The sequence below is a fragment of the Geotrypetes seraphini genome, chromosome 13, assembly GCF_902459505.1.
Source record: "Geotrypetes seraphini chromosome 13, aGeoSer1.1, whole genome shotgun sequence".
Taxonomy (NCBI): domain Eukaryota; kingdom Metazoa; phylum Chordata; class Amphibia; order Gymnophiona; family Dermophiidae; genus Geotrypetes; species Geotrypetes seraphini.
Window position 1 is genome coordinate 72,007,562 of NC_047096.1, and position 22,937 is coordinate 72,030,498.

Here is a 22,937-nt window from a genome sequence, read left to right on the forward strand (position 1 = left end):
CTGCTTATTTGAGGCACAAGTTAAGGCGATTTACAGCGCCCCAGTCTTCACTAATTTCATGAGCACAATTTTTTTTTACCTAGCTGCCGAAATATATTTTAGACTAGGCTTTCCGACAGCTTCGACTGTTGCATTATGGGACTTGTAGTCCCTGGAGCTACACAAGCTATAGACTTCACTACAACTACCACGCTGCAAGTTTTTAAAATCAAAACCGGGAAACTTGTATCCCAACATTCTGACATAAATACATATTTTTCCTAAACTATCAGCATTTTGGAAGGTCATGGAGTCTCCAGTAAACGCAATTGCTATAGTGTGTGTGAGGGGGGGGGACACATTGCAAGACAAAGGGTGTGGGTAAGAAATGCATATCAACACCCGCCCACGATTTACCCTACCCTATCAGATGCGGGTCGCAACCTAGAAAGAGCGGGATTGGTTAGCGGCTCTACGCCAATGAACGTGAGGTATGTTGCAAGGTAGGCGAGCCGAGTGAGAGCAGTGGCTAAGGTATGGAAGTAGGGAGCCGAGAGTGTATGTAAATACCAGGTTGGGGCGTGGAGGGGTTCATAAAGAGATACAGTAAAAGCTTGGATTGCAAGTAACTTGGTATGCAAGTGTTTTGCAAGACAAGCAAAACATTTTATTAAATTTTAACTTGATATACAAGCAAGGTCTTGCAATACAAGTACATACAGTGTACACACATCACAGCTGAGCAGATGGTTCTTCTCTCTCTCTCTCTCTCTGACACTGCAGGAGTGTAGTGACTGTTCTAAACGATTTATGGAGTTTCCATTATTATAGGGAAATTTGCTTTGATATAGGAGTGTTTTGGATTACAAGCATGTTTTCGGAACGAATTATGCTCGCAAACCAAGATTTTACTATACTACTAAAGATTTTTTTTTTAAAAATGTAGAACTTTCCGGGGAGTATTATCATGTTAGTTAATAAAGGGAAAAAATGTCTAAACTGCCTTCTGTTTGTAATGAATTCTAGGGGGAGGGGGGGTCACCATAGAGGCGTGCTCTCTATTTGGCTTGTTTTATAGGAGTTTATCCCAACCCCTAAAACTGCTATTTCTTTACCTGATGAGAAGTGGGTGGAAATGAGCCATCACCTGCAGAAGCCTGCCACACTCGGACAGGTTGCAAGTACAGATCTGACTTCAAATGAGAATGTGCATAGTACTGTATGATTGGCACGGGAGGGACTGAGAGGATTGGAGAAATCATGATTTTTGAGGCATTAGCAAAGCAGAAAGGTTAAATCTGTTAAAGAAAATCTAAAAACTTCTGATCTACCATTAAAAAAAAAAAGGCTTTCTTGGGTTTCCTTGTCAATTTTTCTTACCTCCCTTGTCTGGCTTGTGCTGCTTTTCTTTATAGGACCACAACTGCTACTTCCAAGCCTTCTCACTTTACTGTCCCGTCTCCAGCTTTGGCAGCAGAGGGAGAAAGACCCAAGCTTCTGTCCCGCCCCCTCCAGCTCTCTATTGGTTTTGGGGATGTGACATTTAACTAGAGAAGAAATACCAGATCATGCTCAAATCCTGCTTCTTAGACTGTACTTATTCTGCAATTAGGCAAATCACTTTGATGCCCTTTTACCAAACGGCAGTAAAAAGCAGCCTTAGTGGGTCCTTCTCATGCACTAAGACCTTTTTTTTCCTGCTGTGATTAGCGCAGAACATGCCCACTCTCTGCCCCCAGTCACATCCCACTATGGTCAAAAACATTAATGCGTGGGTAGCATGTGCAGGCCTGAAATTACAAGACCCCTTTGTGCTCCTCACAGTACGACATTTTCTTTTGCTTCGGTGTTAGCGCTCAGCGCAACTTTGTGAAAGGCCCCTTTATCTCCTGTTTTACGTAAGTAGTACCTACATAGATTGTGAACTGTTTAGGGAGGAAATGCATGTATGGTACAGTTGGATAATACAGAAAACAATGGTAAACTGCTTTATTATGTCCCACTGGTCAAGACTGATGTACCTCTTGCACTAGAAGGAAAGATTAGGTTCTTACCTTGATAATTTTCAGTCTGGTAGAAAGGTACATCAGTTTTGACGACCTGCCCTTGCAATCGTTTTCGCCTGCTTACTGTCTTGGACAGGTATGTGTGTATACAAGTTGGGATCTTCTCTTGTCAAGACAGGTCTGAAAAGTCAAGAGACATTTCTCTTGCTAAGAGGCAAGTAGGAGTATGACAGCTCCATAAGTGTTAGTGCTAGTTGCACTCAGGTAGTGGCTTAGTCATTCCACCTTGTTTTCCGTGCTGTTTATTTTTTATTAAAAGAAAAAACAGGGGAAAACAAAAGCAAATACAAGAAAAACAGGAGTGGAATTGTCCAAATCAGAATGATGTGTTATTGAACTGTTGAATGTACCGTTGGATATTTGGAGGAATAAAGATTTTGTGTACCATCAGATGAGTTGGAGGACACTTTTTAAGTGCACATCATTCTGATTTGGACAATTCCACTCCTGGTTTTCTTTTTTTCGTTTATTTTTTATTGACATAGTTTGTTTAACAATAATCGTTGCAGAGCAGAAGTGATTTGTCAGGGAGGTTCCCCATACCTCCTCCTTCTTATTTCTCTTCTTATAGTGGTTTACAACTGCTTTGAGACTAATTGAGGAGCTATATAGCACAGCTCATTGAGAAAGGAGGTGGAGCCAAGAAAGGTAGATGATGACTTGCAGTTAGAGAGGAAAATAACCCATTGGTCGACTGATGTACCTTTATCGAGGTAAGAACCTAATCTTTCCATCACTTCTGAGTTCTCTTCTGTTTGTGTAGATGACCACATGCAGACCGATGATTACCAATTTAAAAATCTCTGAAAATTGCCCTTGTTTTTGAACTTAATTAAATTAAATAGTTGAAGTGATTACTTATATTGTGCTTAACCATAATCCAATTCAAGGAAGAGTATATAAAAACAAAACAAGACCTAATGTGGCATCAAACATAGAAATCAAATTGATACAGAATTTCACTAATACAAATATAATAACTAAAAATTAACCCTCTCCTCAGTTCTAATCCATATAAAATCACATTAATACAAGAATGATAATAGTCTTAAAAACCTTAACCCCCTCATCAGTATGTTCTATTTTATTTATGTAAGTCTATAATATCTTCTTTACATAAAGTTTATCAAAAGTAGTTTACAAAATGCATCTTCTTTCTAAGCATCCTGAACACCCAGAAGAAAGTGGTCTAGAATATGCCTTTCTCTAATGAATTGATTGACAGCATTTTTCATCTTCATCTTCATCATTCTAATCTAGATACATGAAACCTGAACTGAAATATGGGGTAGATTTGCACATGTTTTTCAACCCAGTCCCTGGGACACACCCAGCCAGTCAGGTTTTCAGGATACTCACAATTAATAAGCATGATATAGATTTGCTTACAATGGAAGCAGTGCATGCAAATCTACCTCATGCATATTCATTATGCATATCTTGGAAACCAGACTGGGATAGGTGTGTCCCAAAAACTGGATTGAGTACTCCTGCCCTATGTAAATCAAGTGCTGTCATTAATAAAATCTATAAGATTGCTATGTTTTGTTGGTTCCTCATACTGCATAAAATTCTGCTTGTTGTAATAGTCTATGTACTAATGAACAATGTTAACAGCATAGACAGAGGAACAGGGTGGGCCACTGGGGCCATGGCCCCACCAGTATTTTTCCCAGCAGATCAACACCTAGAAAGCTTGGGGATAGGTCCAGAGACTGGTTTGTTTGGCCCTTCCAACCAAAAATATGTTCCACTACCTCTACATTACAGGGTCAGACACCAAATTTTTGACAAAATTTGAACTTGTTGGATGTGGTGGTCATCAAGCTATATATAGCCTGTAGTCGCCACTGTTTTCCAATCACTGGGCTTATTACAGTCGGGGTTAAGGGGGACTAGCTTTGGTCCTCTGCCAGATATATCTCAGATGTAATGAGGAACAAGCTGCACCAAAATATGGCTAATGTGAAAGTCTAAAATGTAATAAAAAGAAAGAAATACATTTTTTGAGGACTCCTCTGGTCTTCTTAAGTTTGTGTCTAGTGTTTCTAGTTCCACTGAATGTTTGAAATAACAAAAAATGTAGGTAGGCCCTTAGATCTCCACGTTAAGGCGATAAACCTGAGGCAGTCCTGCTTTATGCCTTTTGCATATACGGACATGCAATCCTGAATTTCCTAGTGATTTCTCTGTCCCTTTTTGACATGGAACTAAATGGTCACGCTAGGCGTGAATGAAGAGTCTTGTCAATGAAATAGGTTCTTCATATTTTGCAGGGCAGAATGTTCCTGGTTGGACTGTCAGGTGGGATTGCTTCAGGAAAAAGCACGGTGGTGACTGTATTTCAGGAGCTTGGCTGTGCAGTGATTGATGCAGATGTCATAGCCCGACAAGGTTTTTTTTTTTTTTTAAAAAAATACATTTCTTCTTATTTTGTAGGTGTGTTTGCTAGAGTGAGAGTACTACTATTAATTATTTCTATAGCTCTACCAGACGCACGCAGCGATGTACAGAGTCACAAAGAGTAAGAAAACAGTCCCTGCTTGAAAGAGCAGACAGGCAAGACAGACAAACAGGATGACATGGATACAGTTAAGGGGAACGGTTAATCGGCTGGGTTGGAGGGCAGAGGAGTAGGGTTAAGGATTGAAAGCTATATTAAAAAGGTGGGTTTTCAGTCTGCTTTTAAACAAGGGAAGGGGCTTGACGTATCTTGCTGCCTTGTTGCGTTTAAGAAAATTTTAAAAACATATTTATTCCAGGACGCATTTGACTTGTAAAACATAGTCATTTTAGGTTTCTGTACTCTTCTTTTTTCCATCTTAACCCATTACTACCCAATGTGTTTTTACCCTTTATGTCAAACTCTAACAGATAACAAAATTGTAACTTCTCCCCTTTCTTCCCACCCCTTCTTGTTCGTCAACTAAATGTATTACCACACTCTGATGGTTTTTAATTGTACATCGCTTAGATATTGTGATAAGCGATTCATCAAATAAAGGTAAACTTGAACTTGAACTTGATCTGTTGTGGAGGGCACATCTGTATATACGTCTTTATAGATTTAAGTGTGAATTTGTGCCACATGCAAGATAGGATGTGGGAGGGAGGAAAGCCGAAATCCATACCAGTACCAGTAGTTCTGGTTGCCTCCAGCTCCATAGTAATGCAGGAGTTGGGAGGATCAGCAGGAGCCTGGGATGCTGCTGCCATAGAGAAGAGAGAGAAGCAAGTTACTTTTTTTTTAATTTATTTTCAGTACTTTCTGTACTGTTTAACTGCAGTGATACAGATCAAAGCAGTTAACAATCTAAAATCCTGTACACTTCTCCCTCCGTATTTGCGGTTTCAGCATTCGCAGTTTCGATTCTTCACGGTTTTTAGCTTGCTGGCTCCTCCACTCAAATTACATCAGCTTGCATAGAGAAATCGCTGATTCCAAGTGTTTACAGAGAAAATTGCTGATTCCCAGCACTTTGTTCACCATGTTTTGCCTCTCCTTCAGAAACAGGCCAGGTCTCCCACTATGTTGTTCGCGGTTTCACCATATTCACGATGGTTTTTAATAGAAAACAGCAAATAACATAAAAAAGTTATTCGCAGTTTTTCAGTATTTGTGGTTCTGTTAATCCCCTATCACAGTGAATACGGAGGGAGAAGTGTAAATAAATACCAAAATATGATAGAAAAGCAACAATCATCCATCCAAAAACTTAGACCTAGAAGCAAACAGTTTGAAACGTAACATTCAAATAGTTCTGTCCAATACGAATCCTGACAATTCAGCTGATTTCGTTACATGCTCTTTGGAAAAGCCAAGCCTTTTTCTTAAAGAGGTTCAAAGATGGCTCTTCTCTAATAGGTAATAGTAATGAATTCCAAGTCATAGATGCCATAAAGAAAAAAGCATATGTCAAGTGTGCTCTAGTTTAGTTAGACAGTGGAAGGGAAATATGCATCCATGCAGTCCTTCTAGTGTGCATTTTGTATAGCATATGCATTTTGTAAACACCTAGTTGGGAACACTCTTCCTGAGGAACTCTGATCTCTTGCTTGGACAGATTCCTGGTGGAGAAGGAACATGCTAACCCTTTTAAATTATGGAGAGTATAATTAGCTTTTTTTCTTAATGTTTACTTCTTACATTTTGCAGTGGTTCAGCCCAATGAGCCAGCTTACCAGCTGATCGTGCAGAAGTTTGGAAGAGATATTCTTCTAGAAAATGGCGAGATAAATCGAGAAAAGCTAGGGAGCATCATATTCTCCAGTTCAGAGAAACGGCAGCTGCTGAATGCCATCACCCACCCATGCATACAGAAGGCCATGTTGAAGCAGATAGTGAAATACTTCGTTCTTGGTAAGACAACCAGTGTATGCAGGAGATTTTACTGTAATCTGGTACTGAGAGATTTGTCAACCAGTCAAGTTCTTTCTTTTTTTGCAAATTTTTTTCATGGAAAGAGAAGAAAATGACCTACAGTGGTGCCTCGCATAACGAACGCCTCGCACAGCGAACGCTGCACACAACGAACTTCATGTCTTGATTCGTACAACGAACTTCGTTTCACACAACGAAGTCGCCCGAGCTGCGTTACTCACTGCGCTTAACTGCCCTCTCTCACAGCCCTTCGCCTGGCTCCCTGTGCAGTGGCGGACCGTCGGCTCGCCTCCTTTTATGGAGGGGCCCGGCGCCTACTGCTGATGCGTTGGAGGGGGGCGGAGCTACTCTCGCCGCTTCCCCGATGCTAGAAAAAAAAAAAAGTTAAGTCCCAGTTTTCTCACTGTATACAGTCGTCCTTTTAAGATAAACTCAATATTTTTTATATACTGTATATCATGGCTTCTAAAAAAAGCAGGAAGGTGATTTCTGTTGAAATGAAACGGGAAATAATTAGAAGGAGTGAATGTGGGGTAAAACAGTGTGACCTCGTCACAGAGTTTGGCCTCAGCAAGACCACCATTTTCACCATTTTGACAAATAAGGATGCAATCAAATCAGCCAAAGTAGCCAAAGGAGTATCAAAACTATTTCATGAAAAACATAGGTCTTCAATCCACGAGGAAATGGAGAGGCTATTAGCAATTTGGATTAAGGACAGGCAGGTGAAAGGTGACGTAACAACCCAAGATATTATCTGTCACAAAGCCAAGAGAATTTATGACGATCTAAAGAAAAACGTCCCTGGAAGTAGCAGCAATCAAGCTAATGAAGAAGAATTCAAAGCCAGCAGGGGGTGGTTTTTTAGATTTAAGAAAAGGTGTGGAATCCACAGCGTTACTATGCATGGTGAGGCTGGCAGTGCTGACAAGAAAGAAGCAGAAAAGTTCTCTATTAACTTTCAAAAATGTATTAAGGATGAAGGATACTGCCCACAACAAGTGTTCAATGCCGATGAAACGGGTCTTTTCTGGAAAAGAATGCCGAGCAGAACCTTCATTACAAAAGAGGAGAAGAAATTGCCAGGACACAAAGCCATGAAGGACAGACTTACCCTTATGTTTTCGTCTAATGCCAGCGGAGACCTCAAGATCAAACCTCTATTGGTTTATCACTCTGAAAATCCAAGAATTTTCAAGAAAAATAACGTTAAGTCCAAACTGCCCGTCCATTGGAAGTCCAATCAAAAAGCCTGGGTGACCCAAGTTATCTTCAACGAATAGATTCTGGAAACCTTTGCTCCTGCCGTGAAGAAATTCTTGCTGGAAAAAGAACTGCCGCTCAAAGCCCTTCTGATACTTGACAATGCCCCTGCTAACCCGAAAGACCTAGAGGAAATATTGCAGGAAAATTATCCTTTTATCAAGGTGCAGTATTTGCCACCAAACACCACATCCATTATTCAGCCAATGGATCAGCAAGTTATTGCGAACTTTAAAAAACTCTACACTAGAGCCCTCTTTAATAAGGTGTTTGAAGAATGTGAGTTTGGTGGAGACAATATGACTGTCCGAAAGTTTTGGAAGGAGAAATTTGATGTCCTTATGGCAATACGACTTATACAGAAGGCCTGGGAAGAAGTGTCACAAAGGACCCTAATTTCTGCTTGGAAGATGCTTGTGCCTTTGTGGACCCAGGAAGAAGCAGTAGTTGATGACACAGAAGTGGTGAAGGACATCATCACAGTGGCCCAAAGGTTGGAATTAGAGGTAGAGGAAGAGGATGTAGAGGAGCTTATTGAGGAACACGAAGAAGAGCTGACAACTGAAGAGCTCCAAGCACTTCTGGTCCAGCAACAGGACAATGCTCAAAGGGAAGCGTTATCTGATAACGAGGAGCAACAATCAAACAATCAACCAATCCCAACTGCTGACATCAAGAACATCCTGGTCAAATGGAAAGCAGTTCAGGAGTTTACCAATGCCCACTATCCGGATTCAGCTGAAGCAAACAGGATCAACGATCTTTACTCCGATACTCTTGTCCGTTATTTCCGGCAGATGTTGGAGAAAAGAGAAAAACAAATGACTTTGGACAGGTTTTTCATGAAACCATCGGCCAAAAAGCAGAAAATGGATGAAGATGTGCAAGATTCGGTAGACTCTACTTAGTCTGTCTTAAAATTTAAAAAATGTGTGTTTGTTTAAAAAAAAATTATGTTTTTAGATGTATCTAAATAAAAATAATAACAAAAAATTTATCTTTTTTTATGTCATCTTAGCATATTATATGCTACAGAACGAATTATTTTTTTTAACATGTATTGTTATGGGAAAACGCGTTTCACATAACGAACTTTTCGCATAACAAACTTGCTCCTGGAACGAATTAAGTTCGTTGTGTGAGGCACCACTGTATTTTGTCTCACAAGATCAATAGACTTTACGTCTCATTTTAATTTAACATAGAAACATGATGGCAGTCAGCCCATCTTTCTCTCTCTCTCTCTCTCTCTCTCTCTCTCTCTCTCTCTCTCTCTCTCTCTCTGAGATCCCATGTGCCTATCCCACACTTTCTTGAATTCAGACACAGTCTCTGACTCCACCACCTCTTCCAGGAGACTGTTCAAGCATCTACCACCTTTTCTGTAAAAAAGTTTTTCCATAGATTACTCCTGAGCCTATCACCTCTTAACTTCATCCTATGCCCTCTCATTCCAGAGCTTCCTTTCAAATGAGAGAGACTCATGTATTTATGCCATGTAGGTATTTAAACTTCTCTATCATATCTCCCCTCTCCCGACTTTCCTCTAAAGTCATCAAAAACCTGTCTCCATACGTCTTATGATGAAGACCACACACCATTTTAGTAGCCTTTCTCTGGACCGACTCAATCCTTTTTATATCTTTTTGAAGGTGCAGTTTCCACAATTGTACACCATATTGAAAATGAGGTCTCGCCAGAATTTTATACAGGGACATCAATACCTCCTTTTTCCTATTGGCCATACCTCTTCCTTTGCTCCCTAGCATCCTTCTAGCTTTTGCCATCACCTTTTCAACCTGTTTGGCTACCTGAAGATCATCACATACAATCACACCAAGTCTTGCTCTTCTGAGGTGCACATAAATTCTTCACCCCCTAAACTGCACTGTTCCTTTGGGTTTTTGCAACACAAATGTATGACCTTGCATTTTATGGTATTAAATTTTAGCTGCCAAATTTCAGACCATTCTTCAAACTTCGCTAGGTCTTTCTTTATGTTATTCACACAATGAGCCAACTTACCAGCTGATCGTGCAGAAGTTTGGAAGAGAGATTCTTCTAGAAAATGGCGAGATAAATTGAGAAAAGCTAGGGAGCATCATATTCTCCAGTTCAGAGAAACGGCAGCTGCTGAATGCCTTCACCCACCTATGCATACAGAATGTCTACTCTACTGCAGCTTTTGGTATCATCTGCAAAGAGGCAAATCTTACGTGACAGCCCTTCAGTAATATCACTTATAAAAAATAGGCCCAAGAACAGAACCTTGAGGCACACTGCTAGTAACATCTCTTTCCTTGGAGCGATCTCCATTGACCACTATCCTCTGTCGTCTTCCACGCAACCAGTTCCTGACCCACCCCATCAACTTTGAGTTCATCCTGAGGGCACTCAGTTTATTAGATGTTTATTTTATTTTTATTTTTCCTCTAACTCTACTTTTCACTTCTCTATTACCCTCCAGGTACTTTAGTTAGATTGTGAGCCTTCGGGACAGTAAGGGAATTTTTCAAGTACCTTTCTTATTTCTAATCTTAATGTATATTTTCTGTAAACCGCTTAGAACCTAACGGATGTAGCGGTATATAAGAAATAAATTACATTACATTACATTAGATGTCTGTGTGGAATACTGTCAAAGGTTTTGCTAAAATCTAAATACACCATATCTAGCACACTCCCTCTATCCAATTCTCTGGTCACCCAGTCAAAGAAATTGATCAGATTTGTCTGACAAGAGCTACCTCTAGTGAATTCCTGTTGCCTCCGGTCCTATATCCATCAGATTCCAGAAACTTCACCATTCTCTGTTTTAAAAGTGTTTCCATTAATTTGCGTAACACAGAAGTCAGACTTAAGAACATAAGAAGTTGCCCACGCTGAGTCAGACCAGAGGTCCATCTTGCTCAGCGGTCCGCTCCCGCGGTGGCCCATCAGGCCTAGTGCCTGAACAGTGGTCCCTGATTAATTTTGTAACTTACCTCTAATCCCATCCCTATAATCTACCTTTACTCTATAAGAACATACTGGCTTGTAATTCCCTACTTCTTCCTTACTTCTACTTTTGTGGAGAGGAACCACATCTGCCTTTCGCCAGTCCTCCCGACTCTAGAGAAGCATTGAAAAGGTCAGTCAGCAGAGCTACCAGAACTTCCCTAAGTTCCTTCAGCACCCTCTGATGTACACCATCCAGCCCCATTGCTTTGTCTACCTTTAATTTAGCTAGCTCCTCACAAACACAACCCTTAGAAAATCGATCAGGGTCTACCACTCCTCCATCCCTATTCACATTTGTCTTCTGCAGTCCCACTGTAATTTTTTTGGTTCAATATGGGTAGCAATACATTTGCTACCCATATTGAATAGCAAATACAGATACTGTATTTGCTATTCCACCTTATCTGAAGCACAGGTCAAGGTGATTTTTATCTACTAAATCTTACCTTCCTGTTCCAAAATTAAATGTGAAATCTAAAGTTGCTGTGACTTGATATCTCTTATTTTTATAAGACACACCTTTTGACCAAAGAAAACCACTCAGTTTCATGTGATGGTACTTTTGCCTCTTGAAAAACATGAAGCAAATTCTTCTGCACTTACAATATCAAATACAGTAAAAAGCTGAGGGGAAAAAACTGCTTGGGTCACCACAATTTATTAGTAATCAATGTTAAAACAAAATCAGATAAAATCAGAAATCAAAATAGCTCAACAAAGCCTCCAGTTTAAATGTGAATCATTCACTGGCCTGACATGTTTATGCATAATTGTCTGAATTTGGGGACAAAATTAGTATGAAACTGGACTGTGATGATGGGAGGAGAACTAGGACCAAGGAACAAAATATCAAGATAGATCAATACATCGGAAAAGTTTCAAGTTTATTATGTTTTTATATAATGCCTATCAAGGTTATCTAACCGGTTTTACAATCAGGTACTCAAGTATTTTTCCCCCCGCTCCTTTGCCTGGTGTTATTTCTCTCAGACCTAACCCACGGGGAGGTTTGACAATACCTAAAGAATAAGAACAGAAAATATATAATGAAGCACAATAATTCTTATAAAAATGTATATTTTACAAAAGAATAATTAAACTTCCCAAAGGAAATAGTTTCCAGATTACCTTGGAACATATTACATTTAATGACATTTGTATTCCACTTAGTTTTTTACAGAGGATGTGAATCTGCTGTGTAAAAGGGCATTCACCCACCTTCAGTGCTGCTGCAAAGGAAAAATCATACATGGCTCCTAACACAAAGCATGAGATATTTGAGGGTATGTTAACATGTTCAGAGCAGTGGGCTAGGAACCAGAAGGCCCAGCTTCAAATCCCACAGCAGCTCCTTATGGTCTTGGGCAGTCACATAAGCCTCCCTGCCGTGGGAGAAAACAATGGAATATCACTCTTATATCAAGCCAAGAAAACCACGAGGGAGAGGGGTCCCTTGTGTGGTTGTTTGAAGTTGGCTCGACTCAACTCAAGGGCACATCTAGATTAAAATGTTGAACCCACAGTATTCCTTCATAAGTATAATACTGAAACCAGTCAGAAGCCATATATGACTGGCTTCTGCAAAACCAATAAGGACCATCACTTATGCAGGTGTAATTAAGAGCAAGGGTATCGGAGCAGATCCTAAGTTTTTATAGGTGACCACTATGCTTCTCCAAAAAATGTCCTTCATGTTAAAAATCCACCCAGAACAAATTCAGAGAGATTGATATTTAGTGGCACTTATCTGGGTAGGGAGTGACTCCTGTCCACTTGTCATGGATATTTACCAACATTGTCTGGATAATATCATTGAAAATTACAACTGGTTGCCCAGCACTATCACATATAGACAGACAGAGCTAAGGCAGAGCCAGAAGTTACATGGTTAGCAGTGAAAGTATCTGTATAAAGTTAGGACAGTGAAAACTTTATCTATGTGCCAGTCTTTGCTGATGACCACTTTATACCTGGATATTCAGCACTGGTATCTGGGTACAGCCTGGTGCCAAATATCCTATTTAAAAAAAAACAACAACAAACCAACCCTGTGGGGGCTGACATTTAAAAAGCGTTGACCACTACGGTCTGAATATTGGAGGCACAGTTCATAGAATCTTACTGTAGCTCTCAAATTACTTCTATGTAAGGCTCAACAGCACTGCTGCTTTTGAATGCTAAACTCCTGCCGCTACAGATGATTGACAGCTGAACTCAGTTAGGACTATGTACAGCTCAAAGCTTGAAATTTTATTTAAAAAACCCCCACTTAAAACATGATCACTTTCTTTTTTTTTTTTAACAAGCCCTCTGTAATGAGAAGAGATGCAGAATAGCAGCTGAATGGAGCAGTTAACTGATTTGAAAGCTAGGGAGGAGAAGCCGAGATCTAACAGGGATTCTTAAGTAGTTTGTCGTTTCAAATTTATTATACCACCCACTCGAACCTTCTAGGCGGTGTAACGTTCAACACAATCCTGAAAAGGGTGGCGAGTTGGGAAGGCTAGAGTTTTACAGAAGAGGAGCCAGCATCTCCTGAGTAACAGTTACAGGGTTGTTTTTTTAATTTGCATTTCTTTCTTAATGTATGCACCAGGATTTAGCAAAGCATTAAACTGCCTCTGTTGGGATTTCCCAGTTTGTAATGTCATGTGCCTTGAGTGTTCTTATTTCTGCTCTTCTGCACAATAATTGAGCATCTCGTAGCCCCGATAAAAGGCTCACAATATTTGTGATCCTTTAAGACTTGTTTTACCCATGATAAATATAACAAATACAGCGGTCAAACTCAACAGAAGCCAAAGTGCCAGACAAGGCCATCTCCAATTCGGTAGGTGTCAACAAAGGCATTTTTTGTTGCTTATCACATGCTAGCATGCTTTAGTATGCATTAAATCATGTTAACGTATATACAGAAACAACAGCAATAAAAACATTTTATCTAAGGACAAGCAGGCAGCATATTCTCACGTGGGTGATGTCATCCAAGGAGCCCGGTACAGAGAGTGTTAAAAGTGCACTGCGACTTTACATTTTTTAGAAACTGTGTGACTACCTGCACCCCGCATATGTGAGTGCCTTCCCGCTTGATGTCAGTTCGTGGTACTTCAGTTCTTCGTTTTCTGTGGAACGAAGGCGTGCTATTTTTCTGGATTCTGTCCAAAGTTGCGTTGTCTACCCATCAGCGCGTTTTCTTTTTTGCCCTTCGGTTTTATTTCTTTATAGTGTTCTTCGGTCTTTCTAAACAAAAAAATGTATTTATTTTCTTTTTGTTACTTCAGTCGGCCTTCAGGCCCTCTTTTTTGTTTTTTTTTTCTCTTCAGTCTACGTTCTTGGTGTCACAATTGAGTTTTTCAACTTAGCTGCTGAGATTTTTCTGTCCATGTCTAAATCTGTGAGTGATTTTAAAAAGTACTGTCGGTGCTAGTGTTCTTTTTTACTCATTGATCTGCACAGCTGGTACATTCAGTGTTTGGGGCCTGAACATTGTGTAGACATTTGTGCTTGTTGTTCTACTCTGCAGAAATGCTCGTTAAAGGCTCGGTGTATCCAGCAAGAGAAGCTGTTTGGCTTGGCCATGGATTCTAGTAATAAATCTGAGCCTTCGGTACCGGCATTGACATCGGATACTGTTCCTCCATCAGGCAAGCCTACTAAGAAGCTATCCTCTTTCCAACAAGTCGCAGACCTCTCGATTGCAGGCCAAGGGTTGACACCATTGATCTCCTTCAGTCCAGTCAGTGTCTCCTATGGGGCGTGCATCCTCATCAAGGTCTCCCACCCCTCAACACCTTGTAGCACCGATGGTACTGGTTGTTGAGCCAAGGGTATGGTGCAAATCTTCTGAAAACTGTTTGGCTAAAATAACTATGTGGACAGGCTACAGACATGCCCCTCAGAATTAATCTGGTCCTGAATTTGATAAACCTCAGTTGTCACATCAGTCCTTGCTAGCTGAATCTACTCTTAAAAAATCTGCACTGCTGGGACGCGAAGGCCATACTCTGGATAAATTTGGTCACTACCTTTTCCAGAACTCTATGCTTGGCCAGCAGTGGCCAGATCAGCTTTTGATGTGGTATCCAGAGCATCAGCTATGTCAATTGCTTTGAGACGTCTAGCATGGTTGCGAGTCTCTGACAGGGACATTTAATGTTTAAAATTTGTTAGCAAATATACATCTAGGTGAAGAACTTTTCGGAGACAAGTTAGAGGATGCTACCCAAGACTAACCCATCATGAACAAAGCTGGAACACGCTGACAAGGTCTAAGACTAAAATTCAGCAGTCTAAACCTTCACAATGGCCTACTTCCTATACATACAAAAGACACTATCCAGCCACCTTCTCTTCTTTGAAGCCTCCACCTCAGAAGACCCAGAGGCCTCAGAAGCCTCAACTTTCTGATCCTCAAAAGCCTGCTCAGTCCTTTTGATGTGCTTCTAGAAAGCTTATCCACAATTCCCCTGTCTCAGCCGCCTCCCCAACCTATTGGAGGCTGACTTCTCTTTTACCACCACTGGACTCTCATTACTACAGACTCCTTGGTTCTCAGTCATTCAGGAGAGTTATTCTCTCCATTTCAACACCATTCCCGCAGACAACCCTCCAAGAGAGTACTCTTTCAGTTCTCAGCAGATGTCCCTTCTTCAAGAAATCGAAGCTCTACTTCAACTGAATGCCATAGAAGTATTACCCCCTTCTCAGAAAAATCAGGTTCTACTCCAGGTACTTCCTAATTCCAAAGAAGCCAAGAGGTCTGTCAGTCCAGCCTTAGCTGTCAGCATTTTCTGGTGGCCTTACCAATGTAATGTAATGTAATTTATTTCTTATATACCGCTACATCCGTTAGGTTCTAAGCGGTTTGAAGAAAATATACATTAAGATTATAAATGAGAAGTAAGAAGGTACTTAAAAAATTCCCTTAATGTCCCGAATTCTCACAATCTAACTAAAGTACCTGGAAATTAATAAAGAAGAGAAAATAAAGTTACTTACCAAACCTGCATTCACCAACCCTTCACACCAACAGAGGGTAGAAGACTAACAAACCCCTACAAGACCAAAACACAATCTCATCAAAGATCACTCATCTATCCAAAAACAACCTATAGTGCACAAACAATTACACCACACTAACTATAGGCCCCAAAATAGAACACATAAAAGACTGGATAGAAAATGAAAATCTAGACTGCCTTTTCCTCACAGAAACCTGGCTAACTTCAGAATCAGATCCCAGGATAACGGAGGTCTGACCAAAGGGGTACAAGATAACAGTGGTCTGCAGAGAAAATAAAAGAGGAGGAGGTATTGCCATCATAGTCAGAAACACCATAAACCTAAATATACTAGACAAAAACATCCACCCCATACATGGATCTACTAGCCTGCCAACTCTCAGGCACCTCACTCAAAGGAACCATAACCTGCATGCTCTGCTACATAACACCAGGGAACTGGAACATAGCAAAACCAAAATTTGAAGACTTTATATACCAAAACTAACTAACAGCAACATACAACCTAATCCTAGGAGACCTAAACCTCCATCTTGAAGACTGAATCTCCAGACAAATAGAAACCTTACTATCATACCTCGAAGCCTTAACATACAAGATCCTAAACCCTCAACCCACACATGAGAAAGGTCACCAACTTGACATCACTGCCTTCATGTCCCAACAGCCCTTTCAACCAAAGATTCATACCTCAATAGAAATTGGTACTGTTCCCTCTGGTCAGCTCACTACACATATTTCTTCAATATCAATTGGGCCAAAAGCAAACCAAAAACGCAAAGAATAACCTAAAACTCATGTAAATACACCGATCCCTCCAAATTCTGGAATAAAACAGACGCAATAATCCAAGCCTACAACCCCCAAGGACTTCATCTCACAATGGTGCAGTCTGAGTACAGCAATCCTAGATGAGCTAGCCCCAAAACAAACAAAAAACAGAATCTGCAGATGATCAGACAAGTGATTTGACGACAAACTACTACTCAAAAGACAATGTAGATAATTAGAAAGAAAATGGAGAAAAAGTAATCAAGAGCCCACTAAAACAGCATGGAGAAAACTAAATCAACAATACAAACAAAAACTGAAAGAAAAAAGAAAGACATACTACTCAAATCAAATAGGAAGAGAATCCCAAAGCACAAAAAAACTATTCCAACTACTAAAAGAACTCACAGACACAAAACCCTACCTGACTAATAACGATACTCCCCCTCCCTCAGCAATCCTTTTAGCGGAATTCTTCAAAAACAAAATCGCAACGACCAGGGCTACATTCACTGGAACCCTTACCCATCTAGAAGAAATCACAATACCCCCCCCCCCCCCCCCGAAAAAGAATCGGTTGCAACAGACAGAACCTGGTTCCACTTCTCCACTATATATTGGTTGGACCTAAACAAACTCTACAATAAATACAGCCACGCAGCCTGTGACCTCAACCACTGGCCCCCATACCTGTTAAAAACTGCCAGTCGTTATGCCGCACCCTCCTTCTTCAATGGATACAAACCTTGCTCAGAGACGGCCTTTTCCTGCAAGACCTCAGCAAAATCATCATCACTCTGATCCTAAAAAACCCCAAAGGAGCAATTGATCAACCCTCCAACTACAGACCCATAGCCTCAATACCACTTTACTTCAAGCTAATGGAAGGCCTTTAGCTAAACTCCTAACAGTATACCTAGAAAACCACAACCTACTCCACTGTACACAGTCTGGTTTCAGAACCAATTACAGCACTGAGACACTACTAGGATCCCTCATGAACACTGCTAGACAACACCTTGGCACAGGCAAAAAAATGCTAATTATTCAACTAGATCTCACCACAGCTTTTGACCTGGTAGACCATGACATCTACTACAAATATTAGACTCAATAGGAATCACAGGCAAGAAACTATCATGGTTTAAAGGGTTCCTACAATCCAGAACTTACAGAGTAGACAAACAATGAAAAATCAGAACCATGGTCCAATCACTGTGGCGTTCCCCAAGGATCACCTCTATCCCCCACACTTTTCAACCTATACATTGCTTCCCTCACCACCTACCTAGACAAACTAAGCCTGACCTACAACTACGCAGACGACATCACCATCCTCCTTCCTTTTGACCAACCAGTGCCCTCCATGACAGACACGCTGCACAGAACACTAGAAACAGTAGCAACATGGATGAAAGAACACAAACTGAAACTAAATCCTGACAAAACAAAATTTGTCCTCCTCGAAAATAACAAAACCCCATCCATAACAAACCTAGTAATAAACTCTATCACATACCCCATTCAACCCACTCTAAAAGCTTCTGGGAATGCTGATAGACAGAGGCTGTACCATGCAACCACAAATCAACAAAACAATACAAAAATAATTCGCAGTCATGAGAAATCTAAGACAAGTTCGAAAATTCTTCAATAGAAAACAATTCCAGCTAGTAGTCCAATCCCTAGTCCTTGGTCTAATAGACTACTGCAAAATCCTCTATCTCCCTTTCCCCGCAACCATGATGAAACAACTACAAACAGTACAAAACACAGCTCTAAGACTTATCTACTCACTGAGGAAATATGACCATATCGCAGTGGCATACCTCGACTCACTGGCTCCCAATACAAGCAAGAATACTTTTCAAATTCTACTGCCTACTATTCAAAGCCATAAACGGAGACAGCCCAGCCAATTGGAACAACCGACTAATTCAAACCACCACAATCAGACATAAGAGAACCCACGCACCCTTGAATCAAAAACATTGAACAAAAAAAAAAATGTATGATGACCTCCTAGCCACCCAAGCAGCAAAACTAGACACCAACTCTCCAATTTACTGATCTCGACCACAGACCACAAAACCTTCAGAAAAGAAATAAAAACCCTGCTATTCAAAAAACTCCATAAAGACAAACTAACATAGCAAGATCCATCTCAAGCCCCATTTGCAATCCACTTCACCCTTAGCACCTCCAAATATGTCCAGACAACTCCTAATGTACTCCTAAATGTCCTGACAACTCGTATGTAATCCGCTTTGAACCGCAAGGTAATGGCGGAATAGAAATCACTAATGTAATATAATGTAGCAGGTGTTATCCGGGAACAGCAGGCAGATATTCTCACATCCGTCCTATCTCTCATGATTTTCTTCTTAGCTTGCTTACGGAACTGAGGTACCACGAGCTGACATCAGGCGGGAAGGCACTCATGCATGCGCGGTGCGGGCAGTCGCAAAGTTCCTAAAAAAGTTAGTGCCAGTGCACTTTTAACACTGTCTGTACCGGGCTCCATGGTTGACATCACCCACATCTGAGAATGTCTGTCTGCTATCCCCAGATAGCAGTTACTTATCGTAATAGGTGTATTTTGGCCGTACCTTCCTAGAAATTAATGACCCATGGACTCAGTTCAGTCTAATCATGTAACATAATCTTTATGTGGTAAATATTCAGCTGGCAGTGTTTTTGTTTTTTTTAATTGTTATCAGCATTGAATATTCATTGCTGATTTGTTCTGTGGTAACGACTGGAGCTTATGCCCAGGTAATGATATCTGGCCAGGTTCCAACTCCTCCCTCCCCCTCCAATAAACATCCAGATGTCTCCCTCCACCCAGATCACAGTGGGCCTACTATTTATTATTTCATAATGCTACCAGATACATGCAGCGCTGCTTGATTCCTGGTAGTCTAGTGAGAAAAGGGCAGGGGCGATGCCCACTTGCTCCTGCCTATCATGCCTGCCTCTTCAAAATGGCTGCTGTGACATCTAGTGGCAGCCTTGTGGGATCAGACAGGTAGGCCTGCTGTGATCCCGGTGGGGGGATGGTATCCTGGGGACATTCAGATGTTCTCTTGGGAAGGGAGAATTGGGACTCGAAGTTATGCAGGTGCCTGCTGATATTCAGTGCCAGTAAATCCATAGTTAAATGACCAAAGTTAGGATTACTATTTATGCAGTAGCTGTGGAGGCGCCAGCACCCGCATAGCTATGAGCTACTCTCCGACTCCATCCTGGGAATCCCCCTTTCTGGCCCATTTCAGAAATGGCCAGTCGGAGCCTAAATTCAGCAGCACTGCTTGCTTAAGTGCCTGTGAATATTGGCAGCTGGCCTGCTAAGTGTGATTTAAGCAGGCAAAACTCTCTCTCCTGCCCGCTTGAATTATTTTGGATATTATAATGAAAAAAATATATTTTGGATATTGACTGATATATGGACTGTAAGCTCTTTGTAACAGGTAGATTGTAGCCATGGGTTACAGGCTTGTGCAGTGCTGCATGTATTGATAGTATCAGCTGGATGACAAAATATCACTATGACAAAATTTTTACTAGCTCCTGGCAGGGTCATTTTATTGCAGAAGCACAGTCTGCTATTTTATTTCTTCCCCTTCCAGGTTACCGTTATGTTATTCTGGACATCCCACTGCTGTTTGAGACAAATAAACTGAAGAGGTTTATGAAACACACTGTCCTGGTTTACTGGTACGTCGGGGGTTAGTTTGCTAAGTCATTGTGAAGGATGTGATGAATTTATGAGATCATGGACTGTGACCGACTAAGATTTTGTGCCCTCACATTCCCTTTTCTGATTATAGGGAGACTACACAGTAGAATAAAAGACCTGTTCAGCATTTGTGGAGGGAGGTGGTGAAGCAATAAGGCCACTGGGTATCTTGCAGCTTTTGCTCTCCAAATCTGACTTTGCCATAGTGTACAATATTCTAAAAGCCTTTGTACTACTGGTCAATGCCTCAGCAGATCTATGCATATGAGACATGGGAGGAAACCTTTGGTGCTGTGTTGGCATCACTTGGCCCTTCTGTTACTTAAATGATGCTGTTGGTCTTGTAGCTGACTTTTAGTCTGCTTTGCACTTGGATATAGGATGCCAGAAACCTTTTTCAGGCTGTTGTACTGTGAGATGTCATCTTACCTTAAGGCCAATGGATTAGTCCTAGAATTGGATGTTCCTCAGGGTACCTTGAGAGCAATCTTGAAATTCTGACTTGGTTTTGATAAGGATATATTTTTCATTAGTAATCTGAAGTTGGATATACACACATCTTAGCTTAGAAGGACTGAAAGTCTATAGTTCACTATTTGGCTATTGTATCATAATGAGTACCTTATCAGTACCTTCCTTCATGGGAGGTTGGCTGAACCTATGTTCTTCATCTTTCCTCTTGCAGTGACCCCCAAAGTCAGCTGTCCCGGCTGATGAGACGGAATGGCCTGTCAAAGGCTGAAGCAGAGGCCCGCATCCACTCCCAGCTATCACTAGATGAAAAGTGTCAGCTAGCTGATCATGTGATCGACAACTCTGGGGACTGGGAAAACACTCGTTTGCAGGTTCTTAAACTCCATGTAAAACTGGAAGAATCCCTAGATTTTCTGCTACTCCGACTGGCTGCAGTAGCCACACTGACAGTTATAGGTGGGCTTGTGGGCTTCTTCTTGAGACAGTACTTTCACTAAGAAGTTTTTAGTGAGATGCCCAGTCTTCAGTCCAGAAGTTTTCATTACATATTAAACATATTTTCTTTTTCTAACTGCACTGACAGCATTCCTTTTGGCCCCAGCAATGGACTTCTTATTCCTCTAGGTGGAATACAGGTCCACCCAGAGGATCTTGCGAAGTTACTGCCCACTGCTGGAACATAGTAGCACAAATCAACAAAGGCTTGACAAATAAAAAGTACAAATTGAGTGCCATTTTGTGAACTTTGAGACTTTTGGTGAATGGGATTAATCAATTTAAGGTGTCCTGCTGGTAATTAAAATCACAAGATGTATAGATTGCATTTGGACTTAGGGCTAGAGTCTCAAAACTTTGCAGTAAAAATCGATGGGCTGCTGTCGCAGCCGTTATTGTAGCAATTTCAAAAAGGCAAGTCCAAAAAATGCACATGCAAATGAGGTTAGTGGAGAGTAGCGAAGGTTCGCAAAAATGCCCACTCCCTCCTGCTGCCATCAAGCAACCCCGCCACCCGCCACCCCCCCAGCAATGGGAGAGATGCCCACTTCTGCTACCAAGCAACAATCCCTCGACACTCCCCCCCAGTAGCGAGAGAGATGCCCACTCCCTCCTGCCTCCACGCAACCCCTCCTGACAACCCCCCTGTGCCTCGACAACCTCCCGCCCCCTTCCCCTTATTTTGTTTATGATGGCATCCCTTTGGCCAGCCATCATAAATAAGATGAGGGGGCGGGGGTCATTGGAGGCACAGGGAGGTGTCGGGGGCATTGCATAGCAGCAGGAAGGAGTGGGCATCTCTCCCACTGCCGCAGGATGAGGTGTCAGGGATTGCTTGATATCATCAAAATTTTCTGACAGGTCTGAGCTATCAAGCTTTACTTTCCTGCCAATGCCTGAGTCAATCAGTGCTCAGGCCCTGATCAGAAAGTAAGGCAATGATAGCTCAGACCTGTTGGGCAAATTTTGGCCGCAGATGTGGCACAATGAGGTTGGGGAATCACTCGGTGATTATAGAGAATCGCTCAGAGTGCTCATTTTAATATTAATGACTTTGTACTACATTTGCATGGCAGTATTGGAGACTGCTAGAAAACTTGGGAAAGACCATAGTAAGCCGTTTTAATCGCCGCTAAAATGCATGCATGCTAAACTTACTGGAACCAGTTTAGCAAGCACATTAAAGGCAGATTTTAGTTTTGAGAATCTGCTTCTTCAAAGTGGATGAAGGCAGAGCATCGGACAACTTTCCAGTGTCATTTTCAGCATAAGAAATGGTGCAGCCTGGAATTTAGGTTGGACTGAAGCAGAATAAACAGATGAAATAAACCAATGCAAACCAGTCACAGGAGCCTACAACAGCAGAGTTGTTGGAAATGAAGACCCAACCAGTGGCATTCCTTCAAAGAACCTTATTAAATTAGCAAAGACCCAACACAAAACGTGGTTCAAGCTTGACTAAGTATGAGCCATGGTTTGGCTTTAGAGCCTGCATCAGGACTCTATAACTTGAAAAGCTGATTCATATATTGTCTCTCGTAGAACAATGAACAATCAATCTACAAACAGTGTACTCTATCTAATGTGTATCAGTGGCTCTGGACTGTCAGCAAGGAGGAAACTGTCATGGAAGAGCTGAAAAAGAGACGCTGGCTTGTTTGGGCTCGAGCACGGTCCTAACTTTTTTTTCAGCTCTTCCATGACAAGTTTCCTCCTTGCTGATAGTCCAGAGCCATAGGTTCATGTTA

At 41.3% G+C, this 22,937-nt stretch overlaps 1 protein-coding gene across 3 annotated transcripts; it reads left to right on the plus strand.

The window, feature by feature from the left end:
- The first annotated feature begins 457 nt into the window (after nt 1-457).
- DCAKD (dephospho-CoA kinase domain containing) lies at nt 458-21,891 on the plus strand. 3 transcript variants are annotated; one of them, XM_033918054.1, is made up of 5 exons: nt 459-482; nt 4,322-4,439; nt 6,202-6,405; nt 20,111-20,198; nt 20,906-21,891. In XM_033918054.1, the coding sequence occupies exons 2-5, from the start codon at nt 4,328-4,330 to the stop codon at nt 21,189-21,191; spliced, it is 690 nt and encodes a 229-aa protein (XP_033773945.1). In that variant the 5' UTR covers nt 459-482; nt 4,322-4,327; the 3' UTR covers nt 21,192-21,891. The 3 variants fall into 3 exon arrangements, with proteins under 3 accessions (XP_033773946.1, XP_033773945.1, XP_033773944.1); XM_033918053.1 differs by having other exon boundaries at nt 461-513; XM_033918055.1 differs by lacking the exon at nt 4,322-4,439 and having other exon boundaries at nt 458-482.
- Nucleotides 21,892-22,937: the final 1,046 nt, after the last annotated feature.